Below are 20,567 nucleotides of genomic sequence, written 5' to 3' on the forward strand. Positions count from 1 at the left end.
AAGTCTGAAATCAAGCTTGGGGGGGCTGTTGCCAAGGCAAGGCCCTAGCACTGGATGTGCTCTTAGGGTGAGTGAAGTTCAAGAATCCTTGTACCCTACAAGCCTCCACTGTAGGGGTGATAATTTCCAATACGACCTGCTACACGACTCGAAACCCACACGGAAAAAACATGACCCAAACCCGAACCCGCACGATTAATAAGTGGAGTCCACTCCAAGGCCCTAGAGTGCCATTATTTTAAAAGGATCAAATTATAATTACTTTCTTTTTAATCTCGGTGGAGGGACTTGAACAGGGCATTTCTGCTAAGAAAGTGGAGAGAAGTACCAGTAAGTAACCATTTTGTTCACCAGATCCCAAAACCTTGAGAATTACCTTCAAATTGCTTCTGTTTAATTGAAAATATATTTATCTTGTACCAGAAACTACTATACTATATTGTATTCATGATTACTTATCCTAAAAAAAGATTACGAAAAATTCATTCATTCGTGTTTAACTTCATCAGGACCATGAGACTGAGTCAATCTCATCCCTTGCAGACTTGTACAATTCAAGCCTCTTGGCACATTGTTGCCTCCTTTCCATCACTTCGGGATTCTCACCCAGCAATTGTGCAAGCTGCCTTCCCTACAGGAAATAACAAAACTCAATCAGCCAAACATCATCAATTTTTTGTTCTGATTCATATACACATGTATGTCTATGCATCTGTGTATAGGTAAATGTACTTGAGAGAGAGAGAGAGAGAGAGAGAGAGAGAGAGAGAGAGAGAGAGAGAGGGGAGGGTATATTGTCAGATTACCTCCTTTTTGCCCAATTGGATATAGAAGTCATTGAGCAAAGACCGCTTAGCCTCCCTCACTTGACAATGAACAACAGCCTTCGGGATAGAATTCTTAAGTGTCTCTGACACCATCCCTACATAGGAGGAAACATTGGATCCTATCCTGTGGAAGTGGCCCTCCGCATATCGATCATCGGAAGCAGCTGATGGATTTCCTCCCACCTTCTCCACTTGTTGAGGGAGTTTCCGAAAGAAATCCACAGTCAGATAAGAGGATTCCATGTCCACCAAACGCAAAGTTGTCTTCTTGCTGTCTTCACGAAACCTCTCCAACGCTTCATTGGCAGCTGCTGCCAATTCCGCTTGAAGAGTTGGAAAGCGTTTCAACTCCTGTTTCATTCCAAAATATAACCTATAACTTTCCCCATTATTAAGACCATTAATACTGTTAAATGAAGTGTATGGATTACAACTTTGAACCTGAGTTTCTGCAATTGACCTTCTTACAATTTCCTTCAAAATAAAGTGAACCTGCAGTATTGGATTACTGATTAAGAAAACAAAATTCTGCAGTTCGATAACTGGTTAATTGTCCAAGTGCACAAAATTGAAATCAATTCTGTTTGTAATGGCTGCAGAAACAAAACCTATGCTATATAGCTAGTTAGGCACTAATTAACCCAAGGAAACTACCCCACCGAGGACAAGAAAACCAAATGGTGAACACTTACGGCATCTACAGAAGCTTCAGATGGGCCTCTGAAATAATTAAGTGAACTGTCAATGAGGCGCCGATAACCTTGCTCCGGTGCAATTAGATGAGGTTGGTATCCATCTGCCTCTGAAACCACCTTCCTTACATTTTGAAGTGAAAGATGACGATCAAAAGGCAGCCTCTTCAGAGCAACAGGGAGCTGGTGGTCAAATACTGCAAATATCCGATCGCCACCAGGTCGTCTGCAGAAACAGTAAAATTTTGTTATCTACTTTTTTTCATGCAACATAATATTGCGAAACCAGTTGTTATCATATCGAAATTTGCTGCTTCAATTTGACAGGCTTTCTAAGAGCCTCCCAGCCATAAAGAACTCGTGAATTCAGAACTTTCAGTCTATGAAAACATAACACAAAACCAAAAGAGCATTAGAATCAAATGGATTGTGAAGCTTATATCATATTTGGCCACAAATAAAACATTAAACACGTCCTATTTATATTTGTTAAGTAAAGAAAAAAGGATGTCTTACCCTCCATCCAAATGCTCCTTGAATATCCGGTCAAATGCCCGGCACAACTCTAAGATAGTATATAACTGTGCCTGATATATATGTACAAATTAACCTCAGAGGATAAACCTAAACCAAATAACATCCCAATATGAATGAATAGATCATAAGTTCCTCACCCCTGCATCAATAGCAACAGGCCTACCAAGATAATCCAACTCGGCTTCAAGTTCACCAATGCTTTTGTTGATCAAAGATGCAATTCCTGGAATGCGAGCTTTAATTACAGACTCTAAATGCTGAAATCATATGAAAAACTATATATTAACACACAATTTCTATTTAAGAACTAAGAAAATTAGGTGTAGAAATTGAGCTATCATAACATTAATACATAGCTGAGAGGAAAAACCTTTGAGAGAAGTTTTGCAAGATATTCTGACCCCATTTTGCTTGCCAAATTTCCATAATCAGGACTGGAGGAAAAAAACTCGCGCTCCCTCCGCCTGGCAGCAATCATATCGACGTTTTTATTAATATCAACTTGTGAACGGTTCACAATTCCAACCCAAGGGTGTTGAAGCCGATAAGACCTTCCTTCGAGAACCTAACTCAATGTAAAGAAAACGTTATGGTGAAAGAGTAGTTTATCGGATTACTCTATGTACAAAATATGTTCTAACATACCCCTCTCCCAACACATTAACAACCACTATCTAGCGCTAAACACTCAGATATTCAATAATTCAAGCTGCTTAGCATAATAAAATCAAGAAGTCTTACATCCAAAGCATTTGTTCCCTTATCCATTAAATCAAGCTTTGTCAACACACCAAATGTCCTTTCACCTATGAAAGAAATGTAGAAGCTCAGTACATAAATAGAAGCAGAAAATGGTATTTATAACACATGGACCATACAATGTTATAGAGTTGAATGATAAAATAGAAAAATTGTTCAGGAAGGATACCTGCAGGATCAACTTGTCTAGCGATCCTTATAGCATCAGATGTTGCTATGTCTTGATTGGCTGGAGTTATTGCCAGGATGATGCAGTTAGGCTGCAACCAAGAGCATATATTCATAAAAAATACAGAATAAAACAAAACTTAGCTTGTAAAGAACTTCAAGGCAAAAGTCTATCCAGAAATGTGATAAATGGTAAAAATAACCTATGAAATTTATGAAATAAAATAATTGCCACAGCATAGACATGCAAGACAAATCTAACCTATTGGTACGAATCACTACATAATACATCTTGTTTTAATAAATGCAAAATAAAGGATTGGAGAGAAGAAAATTTTGGAAAATACAAATGCTCCATCACATCAAAATAAGGGACTCAATCGACAAGTTTGAGAAACGTGAACTTTGACAATGATCTGTTGTAAATTTAAGAATGTTAGAGAGAATATTCAAGTTTACTACAGGAGAAATATATTTGCCACTCAAACCTGGACTTAACGAATTATTAAATTACTCGACAGAAAAGACATGACAGCGGCTGACGCAGTTTCTGACTCTGAACTTTCCATTGTTCTAAGATAGTATTATAATTGCATAAATAGCGAATATGTACAATGGCAAACTTCTAATCTATGAATTGAGGGGGAAAAGAAACTCTGCATTACCTTCTCAATAAAAGAACGAACCATGTTTTCAATGTCTTGAACAATACTCTCTGGCTGCCCCTCTGTCAATAAGAAACATTTACAATTAGATATGCAATAAATGAAAAATATATAACATCAAAACCACCATTTTAATTCGGAATCAATGGCAATAAGTACAAAAGTATACCTACAGCAACCTTGGTTAAACCAGGCAAATCTATCAATGTTAGATTGACAACTGCCAAAAAGATAAGCTGTGATTGTCAGATAGCAGAATGAATTACAGAGCAATAACGAAACACTTTCATTTATTAAGGAAAATAAAAAAATTCTTCTTGCCCTTGCACAATTTAGGATATCAAAGTCACACTTTTCACCTAGTATAAATCATAATCATCAAACAGAATGAAAATTCTGTTAATATATATAAAAAAATACACTCTATATCTGTAATCTCAAATAATACTGCCAATAGATAACAAGCACCAAAACAGAACAAAGAATATAATAGTGCTTCATAATCACATCTAATCAAATATATAACATGTTACCATTAGGGGAGTAGATACTGAGATGAATAGGAACATGAGAAATCTGTTTCGACCTCCCAGTGATTCTGTCAGTTTCATCCTGAATTTCCTTCCGAATCACAGCTGTTTAAGAAAATAAGAAATAAACAACTGAATATAATATCAACTTTTATTTCAAACCGTACGAAAAGGGCAAACAATTGCACAGTTTTTCTAAATTTGATAGCTCCATTAATTTTAGGATACATGTTCAAGCATTAAGCGATTCAAATGCAAAATTAACCAAATAGAAAAGATAAAACATGATAAGAGGCTATTCAAAAGTACAAGTAATGTAGCAAAATTGGTGATTGGCATGATGTTAGTATCTTCCTGTAGATAATCAAGTTCATGTTTTATCACTCATACCGAGTTAACAAACACCCTTTTTTTTTTCCATGACAATCTACTATTCGAATTACATGTAGGAAATGGTCCCAAAACGCTACTCAAACTAGGAGCCTAAATGTATGGTCATAACAGGAGCTCCATCCATAGCAAACAGAAATATAACATTAACAGGAGCTCCATCCATAGCATATCTGGACAACAAATAACATACAGAAATCAGTGAATCTTTTCTTTTCCATGTGGAGGAACTCAGCATACTCCTGCATCCCCTGTTCTGTCTTATGCAGCTGCAAGACCAATGGTCTTCTCGTCACAATCCCTGCAAACCAAAGAACATAACAGCTTCATGTACTCGACAAGGAAGAGGGAGCAAAGTAAAGCATAAATTAGTTTTGAAGCCTTTAGTGTGTCCCTGTGTATATTCTAACGAAAAAAACAAATTCAAACATCAAACAAGTAATTTTAAATTGCTTAGTTTCACTTCGTTGACTTTTAATTGTTCTTATGTGGACAAATACCTGACTTTTCTTTTAACATTTTATTTTTTGTTCCATTTTCTTGCCTCTGCTTTCTCAAGACCCAAAAAGCGCAAAATTGAAAATTAACAATCAGCAGAGCAAACCTTCAGAGTGGCCGTGTGATATTCTAATCAAAAGATAAATTTAAACCATAATTTAAGCAATTTTAAATTGCTTACTTTGACTCAGTTGACTATTACTCCTCTACGTTGAAAAGTAGTTGACTTGTTTTAATATTATTTTGTTTTCCTTTTCGTTTTCTTTCCTCCGCTTTCTCAAGAGCCAAACAGCGAAAAATTGAAAATCAATAATCAGAAAGCAGATATACGATTCACCCAGGCATAAACCTAACCTGACCCTCTCGGAAGAAAATCACGCCCAACAATGCTCTCTAACACCGACGACTTTCCAGAGCTCTGCATCCACAACCAAACACACCACACCAACTTCAAATAGCCAAACAACAACAAAAAAAAAAAAAACACGACTGAGCGAGTGCGTAGAGAGACGAGAGAGAGACCTGGCCTCCGACGACGGCAACGGAAGGAAGAGACTCCCAGAGAGTAGGCAAAGCAGAGTCCCCACCATAGTCACCGAGGACCGTGCAGGCCCTCTGAATTCGATTGACGAGGCCTATCAAGCCCTCCATAGTCGCCATTTGAGGAAGCGCCGAAGCAGCGGCGGTTGGGGGAGCGAGAGAGACGACGAAAAAGCACGCAGCGAGAGAGAGAGAGAGGACGAGGTAGAAGAAGGCGGTGGTGATGAAGAGGAAAGCTATTTTTGCTAATTTTGTTGGAAAAAAATGAATTTATGCAAATTGGGAAATTTCTTGATGGATTGATCTTCCGTTTTTGGAAGAGACAGTGAGTGAGTTGGTGGTGAGTGGTTTGTTCGTGTGTGGCAAGGTGTCTTTCCCTTGACTTATTTTGAATTCAGTCAATGCATTTTCTTTTTCTTTTCTCAGGTTCGCTGAGGTGTTTTATGTTCATTTTAGATTCGTTTTATCTTTTTGGTCTTTTTGCTAAAATTTGTCGTTTCCTTTTACGTCTATATCTCTTCGTAGAGGAATTCTATCGCTATCCAACCATCCGAGAGCGGTTTTTTGACATGAACCAAAAAAACTTACATGTAACGAATATAGAATTGTTTTGCTATCTCCAACTAACAACACAATAACATGTAGAAAAATTATTCTATATGTCATTGTGTTATTGACCGAAATAGTAAAAAGTACTATCTCTGTTACATGAGAATTTCTCTCTAAGTTTTTCGTCCAAACTTTTCAGCTATGTCCTTATAAGTTACTAGACTCTCCTCCGCATGCACTTCCGTGCTGCGAGAAGTTTTTGTTTTTGTTTTGTTTTTTTTTTTTGAGAAATTCTATGATTGCATTCATAATTCAGCCAAAAAAGCCACTAGCCACAAAAGGGCCATTACAATAACGGAGCGATCTAATATCAAAATTAAGACAATCTGGTGTGTCTCCATTAACGATCAAACATGATCGAAGAAACTCTGGCATAGGCATCCCAACTAAGATTGCAAACTTAGAATAATAAAAAAAAGAAGATAAAGCTTGAAAAAACCAAGCCATAACAATACAAATAAAACTCTTACAAATAAAATTCTCCTTTGCGAGAAGTTTTTGTTAATCACTCGCGCTACGCGCTACTTACCAAACTTTTATTTTATTCTTTTCTGTAATTGTATTTTTTTATACGCTCTACATTAAATTGAAAAGGAAAAATAAGAGTGTCTAGAAAAATACAATTACAGAAAGAATAAAGAAAAAGTTCGGTAAGTCGTGCGGAGCGCACGTGATTAACAAAAGCCTCTCACAGACTCGGAAGCGGGTGCAAAAAAGTTAGTCTATGTATATAAAGGCAGAAGGCCTTAAAAGTAAAATTTTCGAACCCCCAAAATGCCCTTGGAATAATTAAAATGCTTAGGCACAATGATTTAATTCATTAAGGCTAAATAAGAAATAAAACAAACAATTCAACAGAATTTAAATATTAGAAAAGAAAAAACACACAGAAACCACCGAAAGCAGTTCTTATCAGTCTTCCACGTTCTCTCTTTGGCAGTTGACAATTACATAATTACGTTCTCTGAACCACAAATCACTTTTTCTGATTTCTCTCTAAACTCTCTCTCGGTCCATCACAAATGATGTTCATCATGCTTCACCGTAGGTAAATCAGAAGGCCTTAAAAGTGCTACTCTCTCTTCTCCACTTTTTACAAAACAAATCAGAAACCAAAATGTATATATAATTTACATGAAAACATGGTTGAAACTTTCTAAACATAAGCTCTCTTCAGTGGTTGGTCGACCTCAAATGTTCACCTTAGTCTTTCGATTGTTTTTGTCAGTGGATATGTGCTCAATTGCCTTTTGGAGGTTCTTGAATTCTTCAGCTACAAACCACTATCACTTCCTGCAAAACCATAAACATGAAATCATTATGCAAGAGAAACACAAAGAGAAATGAAATCAAATGAATGAAAGCCATATCAGAATTCTATCCAGATTATTTACTCTAACCTTCTGCTTCCTGCATGTATGTGAGACAGGTTTTTAAACTATTCCCCAATTGAACCACCAAATATCTGAATAAGCAAAGCCAAAACAGAAAAACCATTGCACAGAGGATGAAGACAGTATTGCCGCATGCATACCTGAGTATAATTGGATAAAGAAACTTTTTTTGATCGAATTGGATAAATAATCGATAAGTAATGTTGCGTGGTTTTCTTTGTGAAAGGAACCGCCATGTGCGTGGGTTTGTAGAGGTTTTTTAACTGCACTCTTGTTCTTTTTTTCTTTTCTTTTTCACTGCACTTCTTTTTTTCCTTTTGTTTATTTCATTTTTTTTTTACTTACACATACGGAATCAAAACTTACGAAAATTTCATGGTAAGATTCATAATCAAATACCCTCATAACAAGGAATCAGATCAACTAAGTGGGTGGAGTTAATCCGATTCCAATACCTTATTCCCAAATTCCCACAAGTTAATCTCCAAGTTGATCCAATCTGTAATCTGCAAGCTATTATTCCCAATATTAGTTGACTAGCTTTTATCAGGTTCTAATTATTTATACATATGGTGGTGTCATTGTGTTGTGTCAAATATTGGTACTCTTAGCTTCAATCACTAGAGGAGAGAGAGAGAGAGAGAGAGAGAGAGAGAGAGAGAGAGAGAGAGAGAGAGAGAGAGAGAGAGAGAGAGAGAAAGAGGGGCAGTGACACCTGAGCAGTGAATCCTCCTTCAACCCAAGTTGCGCAGGCATCCAAATCCAACCTCAACCCTAAATCTGAACCATATTTTTATCTCTAACTTCATTATTCTCTATGTGAATTTCAAAGACCTAACCATTTTACAATCATTTCAGAATACTCCATTTTATAATCAATCTCTCTTCTCATAATACCTTTCTTCCTCGACCACAATATTAGAATGAACCATTGGATAATTAATGGATTTAATGTGTGTGATGTTTGGGCCATTACTTACATGGGGAATGCTAGCAATCTTCACTCTAACCTTTTTCCTTTTCCTCGTGACATGTGTCATTATCCTTACACTTCAAACAATGTAATTAATGCATCGCACAAGCTAATTTTTGTTTTCTAAATTTATCCTTATTAAATGTATTAATTTTTTTACAACTTTATTATTATCTTATAAAATATATAAATAAGAAAAACGACAATTTTATTTATTTATTTTAAAAAGTGTCTTCTTCTTCTTCTTTTTATTTTTTTCGAAGAGAACGTTTGTGTTTTTTTTTTTCCATAACAGAAATGATATCATTTCCATGAATAGTCATTTGATGAAAAAGATGGTTTAAAGATATTATTTTCAGGTAGTTATAAGAAGAAGAAAAAATAACAGTAAAACATAAATATTAATAACAATAAACATATCAGTAAAAGAAACTGGTTTATAAGCAACATCTGTTTTCTAGAAGAAAAAAAAAAGGGACATTAAACAAAAACTGACGTTTAAAGTAAAAAAGGCGATAAGAAACAAAAACTGAAACTGACACGACTAATTATCCACCTACATCCCAACAAACATGTGCAGCTACAAGAGCAAAAGCCAAAAAGGCATCGCCAGACACAAGTACGAAACATGTGATATGTGACTCTCGGTAATATCGCCTGTAGTCCTATAAATACCCATCTCTATTAGCCCATAGACTCACCCTACAATACAAGCTGCCCGCCGCATTGGAGAAGTGGAGGCGTTGCGTTTGCGAGTCGAGACCTGTCTTCTCCCTAGCAAGTCTTGTTCTGCGTGACACACAGGTAGTATCTTTGGCTCTGTGTGCTACCATCATCTCCCACCAAACCCTAGCTAGCTTCATATATCTCTCTCCCTTCCATCAAACCCTAGCTTCACATATCTCTCCCTGCTAGCAAACCCTAGCTAGCTTCATATATCTCTCCCTGGAATTAAGATGATTCACGTTTGTGTGTGTGTGTGTGTGTCAAAAAGTGTATGGCCAACAAAAATCTGACCTCATGATATATATCTTGGGCAGATCTGGTTGGATACTCTCATTTTCATCATAATCTTCTCTCTTCTCTCTCATATATATGTATTTATAGCTTAATTGATTTGTAAATCTCTTCCTCAAAGGAGACTTTGCGAGCATGGAGGGGACTCCGAAAGACACAGTCAGTAGGTACAAGATCATGAACGGAAGAAAGTCCAAACAGAAATTGTTAGTTCAAGAGGCTGTATTAAGCATCAATGTTATCGAATTAGTGATTCACCAGATAATTAGGTATTATATAAGCTCTTGATTAAGAAAGTAGTGTCTATACATGATCCTCTCATCTTTTTCTCTCTAATCTAACGTTGAATTCTTTTTCAATATACTTATGACCAATTGCATTTTTTTTTTTTTAGCTTTATCAGAACTAAGGTTTTGATAGAGACCAATATTGACAGACACATTGGAATAAATGTGTGCTGTGTATTATACAACCTTGGGTGAGCTAAAAAATTCTTAGTTATTTTCTCTTTGTTCCTTTTTTTTTTTCCTGAAGTTACTGTGTGAAGAACCATTTACCACCAAATTCAAGAGATTATGTGTTGAATGATTGTAAAATCTTTCGTTTTCAGGTCATGCTTCTCTCGGATAGATTTCAAAGGTAAAAATACTGCTATCCTAGAGAAGGACGATGAAATCATCTCTGCAGCATCTATAAGGTATTATTCGTCACGTGTTTGTCACAAACATTCATATACATACATATATATATATATATATATTGTTATATAACTATTTCATTATAAATAAGAAATGCTTCTTTTCCTGCTAACTACCTCTTTTTTCAATGTACAGAATACATGGAACAAGGATGGCGGAGATGCCATTTGCGGCAACCCAACAGAAGTTTGGGAGAAAATTCGTAACTAGTTGCCATTGAATCTCTAACAATTTACATGTAAGTGTTTCTAAGCATGGTCATTGGACTATAAAATAAAATTGAAAGCCTCACTATTACTAATCTTTTCTGAAAAAATCTTATTATTTGTTTTGTAAAACTTGCAATTTTCTATGTTGGTATGTGCTTAGCATGGCGAAAATAACATCTTCAGGTCTCCATTTAATTATATTCCTAATCTAAACCATATACACCAAACCATAAATTGCTGACCGCAAGCCCTAAAATAATATCGGTTTAGCCTAAGCATAGTCTAACCTCGAAAATTATGCATATGACCCTATTTCTCATTTTCACCTCTCATAATTATGTTTGTATACTTCATTATTGGCGTTCTAGTGAAGACCTAATTGAAGATGCTTTATCAGAACTTGCATATCTCAACTATTAGATCAAATATATTCTTATTTATATATCTTAGTGGTTTCAAATATGTCCTTGTCCATTGTATATCAATAATAGGTAGAAAGATATCACTTTGTATTATGGCGATATATGTATCGAGATATTGATGCATTTAACCGTTAAGTGTGTCGATATATCACATATATTATGGCAATATATATCGAGATATACTATTTTGTGCAATTTACATGTTTATCGATGCAATTTTACTAGTTAATTTAGTATTTTATAAAGTTACAAATTAAGTTTTTACACTTATACTCATTGTTTTTGTTTCTATAAATTTTCTCGAAGTTCTTTGTATAAAAAAATTGCCAAAGTTTCCATCATAGTGATATTTAACTTATTTATTTCAACAGAAGACAAGCTGATTTGTGAGTGTGACTCTAAACTGAAAGCAAGGAAGAAATATTTTTTATAATCAGAGTATACAAGCAGGCCCCCTGGAAGACAAGCGTATGCAATATTCATAAACGGGAACTTGGTTGAACTGCGCAAATGGCATAAGTAGTGTTGGCAGCTGCAAGCTCAAGTATAGGAAAGCTCTCCTAAGAATGTGGCTAATGAAGACAAGCACATAACATCAGTATTTGTGTCAAGTAATCTATTCAATATTCCAAAACAGGAATAAGATTACGTTGATCAAATGGCTCTACTTGGCGCAGCTGCAAACTCAAATGGATATTGCTAAGTTCGTCCCCTAAAAAGACAAGCAAACAAGAATGATGTTACCATGTTCGAATGGCTGAATGAGGTTGGGGCAGCAAGCTCAACTGGGAATTTGCAATTGGTAAGGCAAAAGGGGCTTATCCTCCTATAAATATTTATGTAATTGTATAACAATTCCTTGCATGTAAATGTTTCTAGGCACGGACATGTTATTATAAGGTAAAAAAATATTGGCCCCCAACATCTAAACTTTTCTTTGCTTGAATTCTATGTTGCCGTTGTGGTTAACATGGTGAAAGTAGTGCCATTTCCGGTCGTCGTTAAATTTATCTTGCTAATCTAACCATAGCCACTAATCTAAACCCTAGATTCTTGACCTTAAACCGTTTAACATCGACGCTTTTAGCCGAAGCATATTGTATAGCACCCTAGCTACTTCCATGTTATATATGAGGATCCCTACAAAGACCTCAAAACAATGCCCTAGAGCCTTGTATCACCCTACTTCCCGCCAAAGTCCTAAGCAGGTACCAGAGTGTTGGCCTCCCCCCTTTTCTTTGCTAAAAGGAGGAGAGGGAGAGGGAGAAGGAGGAGAAAATTTGCCACTCTATTTAGCATCTAAGTTTCACCCTCTCCCTCTCCTCCTCCTTTCTTCAACAACCATGAAAATTATTTTTTTCAAAAAAAAAAAGAAAAAAAACCTGCAAGTCACCCTCCCCTTCGTCTCTTCCTCCTTAACTTACCCAAGTTAAAGAAAACCAGCAAAAGACTTGAGTTAAAGGAGTTGAAAGGAAAAGAAAAGAAACACGTGTTGTTTTGTAAAGAATCCACATTAGCTGTTGAGGAGTATCAGAAGCCAAGCATTGTCCGTGAAGGAATAGACTTTGTGGCTGATCACCCCTTCCTCTTCTTGATCAGAGAAGAAATAACCGGAAGATCCTCTCTTTTGTTAAATTTTGTAAATCTTCCTTGTTTGTTCATTACTTTCACTAGATTATGTTGAGAGTTAAGCTGCATACTAGTCTTGAATCAAGCTATAGATGTTAATCCTGCAGATTGACAGTGAAGAGGATGAAGAATCGAATGAGCTGAAGAACTTTCCTCTTATAGTAATAGCTGTTATAGGATATGTCCAACGGCTAATTTTCTTACTATTTTGAGAAACTCTACAGCTGTCATTCTTAGCTGTCTTAGTCCTTTCTGCTGTAACGATTTCTAGCCTAGGTGTAAGAATCATTGCCTCCAATGATCTTGAATGGCTGGAGATGAGTCCTTGTGTCCTAGTTTTTAGGATCTGTTTTTTTTTTTTTGGCAGCTTGTGTCATGCATATAGTGTGTTTTTGGCTCTGATGCAATATATGAAAAAAAAAATAGACTGAAACATTCTCATTCTCTCTGAGTTTTTCTCTCCTCTGCATACGTTGCTTACAAAAGGTTTTATTTTGTTCTGTAAATCAATCACTAAAAAACCAGCAAGCTAAATACCAAATTCTAACATGGTATCAGAGCTTCCTGGTCTGATTTCAGAGAAGGGGCGTGAGCTGTGAGAAAGGGGGTTTTCCTGAAATCTCTAAAAGGGATAAAGGTTGCTCTTTTATTGTGTGGCTCACTGAGACTCACATCAAAATGGTGGGATCAGGTTCCGCAGGTGGAGATTTACGAACTCCACAGTTCAATGGTTCAAACTATGATTTTTGGTCATTACAAATGGAGACTATCCTCATAGCATATGATCTATGGGATGCAGTGGAGATTGGAATACAACCACAACCGATTATTGAGCAGGAAGCAGGCTCTGAAGGCACTGGAGATGAAGAGAGTGAGCCTGAGCAAATTCCAGTGGAAGCACCTACTATCTCCAGAGAAGATAAGATCAAAAATGCCAAGGCTTTGAGTCTTATTCAAGGAGCACTATCAGATGAACTCTTTCCACGCATCAGAAATGAGAAGACTGCAAAAGGTGCTTGGGAAATTCTACGAAGCGAGTTCAGAGGAGATAAAAAGGTAAGAACTGTGAAATTACAAGCTATTAGAGCTGATTTTGAATATTTGAGAATGAATGATGTTGAATCTCTGGATGACTACTTGGCTCGATTTTTTGAAACTGTAAACAACCTAAAATCTCTAGGAGAAGATGTAACAGATAAAAGGATTGTTCAAAAATTGTTGATGAGTCTAAGTGGGAGGTACAAGTCCATAGTGTCAATCATTGAAGAAACTAGAGACCTCGACACTATTAGAGTTGAAGAAATTCTTGCATTTGTCAAAGTCTATGATAAGAGAGAGGATCTACATGATGAAAGGGATAAATTGGCAGGAACTGAGAAAGCTTTTAGCAGTCTTAGAGTTAGAAAGAATCAAGCTTCTGGAGCTAACAAAAGTTCTCAGGGAAAGCAAAATCAAAAATGGCAAGGACAGAACAAAAAGGGCTCAAATTGGTCTCAAGGTGGAAACTTTAACAACAATAATGGCTCAAATTGGAATAATGGCTTTGGAGGGAATTGGAACAACAGTTTCAATTCACAAAACAAGCAAGGAAGTAGCAGTCAAGGAGGTGTGAAACCACAGTGCCAAGTCTGTCAGAAGTTTCATTTTGGTGTGTGCAGGCACAAAGGCAAACCTAGATGTGGAAAATGCATTAGGTTTGGTCATTTAACTAAGGACTGTGACAATGGCAAACAAGTTGCAAACTGTGCAAAGGAGGAAGAGGTAACCACAGAAACAATGTTCTATGCTTGTCATGCAAGTTCAATTGCATAAAGCAAGTCTGTGTGGTTTGTTGACAGTGCTTGCAGCAACCACATGACCTCTCAAGAGTCCTTGTTGATCAATCTTGATAGATCAGTGACCTGCGAAGTGAAAATGGGCACTGATGATCTTGTTCAAGCCACAGGAAAAGGGACACTTGTAGTTGAGACAAGAAAAGGGAGAAGATATATAAATGAGGTGCTGTTAGTCCCTGGTCTAGATGAGAATTTGTTGAGTATAGGACAAATGATGGAGCATGGGTACTACATTCTATTTGGAGGAAACTATGCATTAATATGTGATGACAGCAGTCTTGACAATGTTGTTGCCAAAGTAGCAATGGCTGGAAATAGATGCTTTCCATTGTCTATGGAATCTATCTGCTCAATGGGAATGAAAGCAGCAGTACAAGAAGATCCATGGATTTGGCATAGAAGATTGGGGCATTTGAGTTTTGCAAGCATGAAAAAAATGCAGCAAATACAAATGGTGTTAGGCTTACCTGATTTCTCAGAAAAAGAAGGAGTATGTGAAGGCTGTGTGTATGGTAAAAGCCACAGAGAACCATTTGAGAATGAGAAGCCTTGGAGAGCTAAGAATCCACTTGAGTTGATACACACGGATGTTTGTGGTCCAATGCAAAATGAGTCCATTGGAGGAAATAAATACTTCATCACATTCATTGATGACTATTCAAGAATGTGTTGGGTATATTTTCTCAGAAACAAGTCAAGTGTGATAAGTGTGTTCAAAAAGTTCAAAGCTTTTGTTGAGCTACAAAGTGGATTCAATTTAAAGAAACTAAGAAGTGACAGAGGTGGAGAATACACTTCACATGAATTCCTTGAGTATTGCTGTGATCTTGGCATGGGGAGGCAATTGACTATTGCCTACTCACCTCAGCAAAATGGGATTGCTGAAAGAAGAAACAGAACCATTTGTGAAATGGCAAGATCAATGATGACTGAGAAGAAAATTCTTGTAAAGTTCTGGGCTGAAGCAGCTGTACTGCTGTGTATCTGCAAAACAGGTGTTATACCACTTCAGTTACAGACAAAACTCCATTTGAAACTTTCACAGGAAGAAAACCAGGTGTAAAACACCTGAGAGTGTTTGGAAGTATCTGTTACAGTCACATTCCATCAAACCTTAGACAGAAATTTGATGACAAAGTAAGCAAAGGAATTTTTATGGGTTATGGCAGCTGTGAGAAGGGTTACAGGATCTATAATCTTCAAATTGAGAAGATCATACTCTCTAGAAGTGTTGTTTTTTATGAGAACAAATCCTGGAATTGGGAAAGCAAGCAAGATGAAACTGTCCATGTGCCTCTCATCTTTGAAAATGGAAGTTCTGAGATAACTGAAACAGAAGAAACCTCTCATGAAACTCACAGCATTGCTTCACCAAATATGAATCAATTAATCTCAGATGATGAACATGTCTCTGAAAGCAATGGTAGTGGTACCAGTCAAGGGTCAACTCCAAGCAATACACCAGTAAAGCTGAAAAGTTTGGAGGACATTTATGCAAGATGTCACATGACCATTATTGAACCTGAAACTTATTATGAAGCTGTTGAAGACAAAGCATGGAAGGAAGCAATGGATGCTGAGATTGAAACCATTGAAAAGAATAGAACTTGGGAGCTAGTGGAAAGGCCTACAGATAAACCAGTCATAGGAGTCAAATAGGTGTTCAAAACCAAGCTGAATCTTGATGGAACAGTTCAAAAACACAAGGCTAGGCTTGTAGCTAAAAGGTATGCTCAGAAACCTGGTATTGATTATAATAAAACCTTTGCCCCGATGGCAAGGTTAGATACAATTAGAACTTTGATTGCACTTGCAGCACAAAAGGGTTGGAAGTTGTTCTAATTAGATGTTAAGTCAGCCTTCTTGAATGGAGTACTTGAGGAGCAGGTTTATATTGAGCAACAGAGGGGGTTTGAAGTGAAAATAGCAATTCATAAGGTCTATAAATTGAAGAAGGCTCTCTATGGTTTGAAGCAGGCTCCCAGAGCCTAGTACAGTGAAATTGACACCTATCTAACTAGCTGCAATTTTAAAAGAAGCACCAGTGAGGCCACCTTATATATCAGAACTGATGAAGAAGGAAAACTGATCATTGTCTCTATATATGTTGATGATATAGTTTATATTGGAAACAGTAATGCTTTGCTCAGTGAGTTTAAAAGGGACATGATGCAGAAGTATGAAATGACTGATTTAGGACTCCTACATCATTTCTTGGGAATGGGAGTTCTACAAACTGAAAATGGGGTGTTTATTTGTGAAGTTTAGTCTCGAGGATTGTAAGTCAGTAACAATTTTCTTACCCACTGGTGAGAATCTAAAGAAAGTTGATGGAAGTCAGTTGGCTGATGAAGGTTTGTTTAGAAAAATTATTGGCAGCCTGTTGTATCTGACTACAACCAGGCCTGATATAATGTTTGCAGCCAGTTTGTTATCAAGATTCATGCATAGCTCCACAAAGAAGCACATGGGAATTGCAAAAAGGGTTCTCATATACATTCAAGGCACTCTCAGCTATGGCATTGAATTTACAAGGGACAAGAATGTTGTTCTGATTGGTTTTTGTGACTCTGATTGGGCTGGCAGTGAAGATGACAGTAGAAGCACATCTGGATATGCATTCAATTTTGGTAGTGGAGTTTTTTCATGGGCTTCAGTCAAGCAAAACACAGTTGCATTGTCAACTGCAGAAGCAGAATACGTCTCAGGAGCTGAGGCAACTGCTCAAGCTATCTGGCTAAGGTTTGTGTTGGATGATTTTTGTGAAATGCAACCTAATGCAACACCATTGTTTTGTGACAACATGTTAGCAATATCAATGGTCAAAAACCCTGTTTTCCATCAGAAAACAAGGCACATAAATTGAAGGTATCATTTCATAAGGGAAGCTTTACAAGAAGGGGTGATTGACATGAGATTCTGCATAAGTGAAGAACAGTTGGCAGATATCAAAAGCTCTGCCCAGAGATCGATTTAATTATTTGAGGTTGAAGCTTGGAGTTAAACCAGTAAGCAGCTTAGGAGAGGCTGTTGAGAGTTAAGCTGCATACTAGTCTTGAATCAAGCTGCAGATGTTAATTCTGCAGATTGACAGTGAAGAGGATGAAGAATCGAATGAGCTGAAGAACTTTCCTCTTATAGTAATAGCTGTTATAGGATATGTCCAACGGCTAATTTTCTTACTATTTTGAGAAACTCTACAGCTGTCATTCTTAGCTGTCTTAGTCCTTTCTGCTGTAACGATTTCTAGCCTAGGTGTAAGAATCATTGCCTCCAATGATCTTGAATGGCTGGAGATGAGTCCTTGTGTCCTAGTTTTTAGGATCTGTTTTTTTTTTTTTGGCAGCTTGTGTCATGCATATAGTGTGTTTTTGGCTCTGATGCAATATATGAAAAAAAATAGACTGAAACATTCTCATTCTCTCTGAGTTTTTCTCTCCTCTACATACGTTGCTTACAAAAGGTTTTATTTTGTTATGTAAATCAATCACTAAAAAACCAGCAAGCTAAATACCAAATTCTAACAGATTATGCAAACATGACAACTAAGCAAGCTAGAATTGGAACTTGTCCTAATGCCTTCATGTTTGTAGTTGTTCTCATGGTTGATAGTTTGGCTGAAGTGTCTGTTGCTTCAGACCTATGTCTTGTTGTGGCCTGAAATAGAGAAGCACCGAGAGTCTGTGTTTGCTCTGTTCTTTCTCTTTTGCTATTCTATTTGATTGTGTCTTGGACCAGTTTTTAAGGGCCTTTGATGGCTTCAAAGTCTTAGAGTTCCTTACAAACAAGGCGAAAGACAAGTCTCGGCATTTCTCCATGTATTTGATTCTTCCTGATGCAAAAGATGGGCAGTCATATTTGAATGAAAAAGTTTGTTCCAGTCTGAATTCTTAGCTCAACATCATCCATACAATAAAGTTGAAGTGGATGACTTTAAAATCCCAGGGTTTAAACTTTTCTTCTAACTTGGAAGCATCCAAAATTCTCAAGAATTTCAGATTGGTGATGATGCATTTCACTAGTAATTTGAAAGAAATGTTTGAGTCCCCTCCACATATTTCGAAGACGCTCCAGAAAACCTGCGTTGAAGTTAATGAAGGAGGCACTGAAGCTGCAGTTTTAGTTGCCACAATTCTAACGCGGAGTTGTCTTTCTCGTCCTCATCAGATAAAAAATTACTCATGTTCAATCTGCCTGCATGCTGATTTATTGAGTGTTGTGTTCATGTCCCGGGAGCTACGCATGAAAACTAAGCAAGCTAGACGTTTATGATGAATTCCCAAATCTTTAACTTGCATTCTGGATGATTTATTTTTATTCTATGTTTTTTTTAATTCAAAAATATTAATAGTAAAGATCCATCAGTTATTTTGCATCTTCACACACGATCAATCGTCATGGTTCACTCTTATTTTTCTTTTCTTTCTGCAATTAGCAAATATTCTTTATCTTTTCAAAGAAAAAAATACTTGTCCTAATCCAGTATAAAGCAGATGATTCTATAGTGACAGAAACAGCATGCTTAAGAAGCTAACATCACATCAAACCCTTGGAGGGATGATGCATCAGGGCATCAATAAGTTCATGCTCCTGAAACAGTTTGATGAATTCTCATTGAAAATCGACTTCTAACTAAATGTAGTTGACTAAGAATTCTCATTGTAATCTCAAATCAATAAACCTCTAGGGCAGTCCCTGAAATTTAATTGTCATTACTTTCTGATGCAAGAGCATAGGGGTGGATCAAGATAGATATTTACCATTTAATTAGTTATTTCATGATATATTGTTATTTTCTTATTTAGGTAGTTTTAGGATATCTTTTATTATTAATGTGTGCTTTTATAATTAATTAGTTTACTTTTGGACCAAGTAGCCTTGGTGCCCAAGTCTTGTAAAGCCTATAAATAAGGCTAATGTAATAGTTGTAGGAAATATATGTTGATGATTAATAAAATAGTTTATTTGTGGCATGGATTTGCTACAATATATGTGAGTTTGCACTAGCCCTAGATTTCGGTGCTTGTGTATGTGGTTGGTGACCTGTGTCCGGATCCCGATCCCCATCAATGGATTTGCTACGATATATGTGAGTTTGCTCTAACCCTAGATTTCGGTGCTCGTGTATGTGGTTGGTGATCTGTATCCTGACCCCGATTTCCATTAATTGGTATCAGAGCTATGGCTCAAGATCTGCTTTATCGGGGAGGTTTTTGGATGAAGGGTCGTGTTAACAACTACAACGACATGGAGGACATTAGGAGGATGCTATGGCAACTTACGGAACGCATTGCTTGCATTGAAGCTCGAACCCAGATAGGTACGAGTTTTGACGGGGAGGGATGTGTGAACCCTTATCTGAACCGAGTAGCTCGCATTGACACTCTAAGCTGTGGGAGTCTCGATGAGGGGTACGAGGGAGATAACCCTTTTCATTATTGCACTCCGTTGTGTGAGTCAAGTGAAGAGGGGCAAAGTTATTCTCATTGTGTCTTTGAAGGTATAAATGAATTTGGTAATTTTGGTGCATCTTGTTATTCATCAAAGTTCTTAAATTTGGATTTACCTCCAATATTTGATCCTTGCAATTGTGACAATTGCAATGAAAATTGTTTGGGTGTTCAAAGCAATTTTGAGAAGCAATTTATTGACCAAAACAGTGAAGAGATGAGAATTGAAAAAACTTTTGAAGATATTATTGATTTTATGGGCATTAATATTTTCACTTGGAAGGTTACCAAAAATCTGGTTGATTTTGTCAATTGGTTGAAGATTCTAGAGAGAAACATTTGCATTGCTAGATGGAGTAAGAAGCCAAGAATAACGAAATATTCCAAATATCTTTTTATTTGGAAAGGAAGGTTTCAATTGGATGCTAAAAGATCCAGAATTAACATGAAGCAATTGAAGATTCTACTCGGATTTTCCTCAATCAAAGGCTTGAATTCGAGGACGAATTCTTTCCAACCATGGGAGTCTGATGCAGGAGCATAGGGGTGGATCAAGATAGATATTTTACATTTAATTATTTATTTCATGATATATTGTTATTTTCTTATTTATGTAGTTTTAGGATATCTTTTATTATTTATGTGTGATTTTATAATTAATTAGTTTACTTTTGGACCAAGTAGGGGCTTGCGAGCCGAGTCGATGATTCGTACCATGGCCCGAG

The 20,567-nt window shown here is 36.7% G+C and overlaps 5 protein-coding genes across 7 annotated transcripts in view; 3 read left to right on the plus strand and 2 right to left on the minus strand.

Moving 5' to 3' along the window:
* LOC18777657 (dynamin-related protein 1E) lies at positions 342–6,021 on the minus strand. Its single transcript, XM_007210214.2, has 15 exons — positions 5,589–6,021; positions 5,421–5,484; positions 4,762–4,869; positions 4,182–4,283; positions 3,818–3,868; positions 3,649–3,710; positions 2,985–3,075; positions 2,798–2,862; positions 2,427–2,621; positions 2,194–2,313; positions 2,036–2,106; positions 1,520–1,745; positions 1,269–1,319; positions 807–1,178; positions 342–631 (listed from the first exon to the last, which is right to left on the minus strand). The coding sequence occupies exons 1-15, from the start codon at positions 5,724–5,726 to the stop codon at positions 506–508; spliced, it is 1,842 nt and encodes a 613-aa protein (XP_007210276.1). The 5' UTR covers positions 5,727–6,021; the 3' UTR covers positions 342–505.
* Positions 8,894–11,924, plus strand: LOC109949233 (increased DNA methylation 1-like). 3 transcript variants are annotated; one of them, XM_020564319.1, is made up of 6 exons: positions 8,894–9,386; positions 9,721–9,868; positions 9,994–10,077; positions 10,210–10,296; positions 10,433–10,535; positions 11,300–11,924. In XM_020564319.1, the coding sequence occupies exons 2-5, from the start codon at positions 9,735–9,737 to the stop codon at positions 10,515–10,517; spliced, it is 390 nt and encodes a 129-aa protein (XP_020419908.1). In that variant the 5' UTR covers positions 8,894–9,386; positions 9,721–9,734; the 3' UTR covers positions 10,518–10,535; positions 11,300–11,924. The 3 variants fall into 3 exon arrangements, with proteins under 3 accessions (XP_020419908.1, XP_020419907.1, XP_020419909.1); XM_020564318.1 differs by lacking the exon at positions 8,894–9,386 and adding an exon at positions 9,400–9,627 and having other exon boundaries at positions 9,724–9,868; XM_020564320.1 differs by lacking the exon at positions 8,894–9,386 and having other exon boundaries at positions 9,639–9,868.
* LOC109949305 lies at positions 13,236–14,369 on the plus strand. The gene has a single exon (XM_020564695.1). The coding sequence runs from the start codon at positions 13,236–13,238 to the stop codon at positions 14,367–14,369; it is 1,134 nt and encodes a 377-aa protein (XP_020420284.1).
* On the plus strand, positions 16,635–17,258 carry LOC109949306 (uncharacterized mitochondrial protein AtMg00810-like). The gene has a single exon (XM_020564697.1). The coding sequence runs from the start codon at positions 16,635–16,637 to the stop codon at positions 17,256–17,258; it is 624 nt and encodes a 207-aa protein (XP_020420286.1).
* The window catches only part of LOC18777097 (probable purine permease 11), a 4,764-nt gene continuing 3,265 nt past the window's right edge, over positions 19,069–20,567 (minus strand). Inside the window, exon 3 of the mRNA XM_007209325.2 lies at positions 19,069–19,108. Coding sequence (XP_007209387.2) covers positions 19,095–19,108 — 14 coding nt within the window. The 3' untranslated portion in view covers positions 19,069–19,094. The remainder of the gene's footprint in view (positions 19,109–20,567) is intronic.

Source organism: Prunus persica, chromosome G5 (genome assembly GCF_000346465.2).
Source record: "Prunus persica cultivar Lovell chromosome G5, Prunus_persica_NCBIv2, whole genome shotgun sequence".
In the NCBI taxonomy this organism is placed as follows: Eukaryota; Viridiplantae; Streptophyta; class Magnoliopsida; order Rosales; family Rosaceae; genus Prunus; species Prunus persica.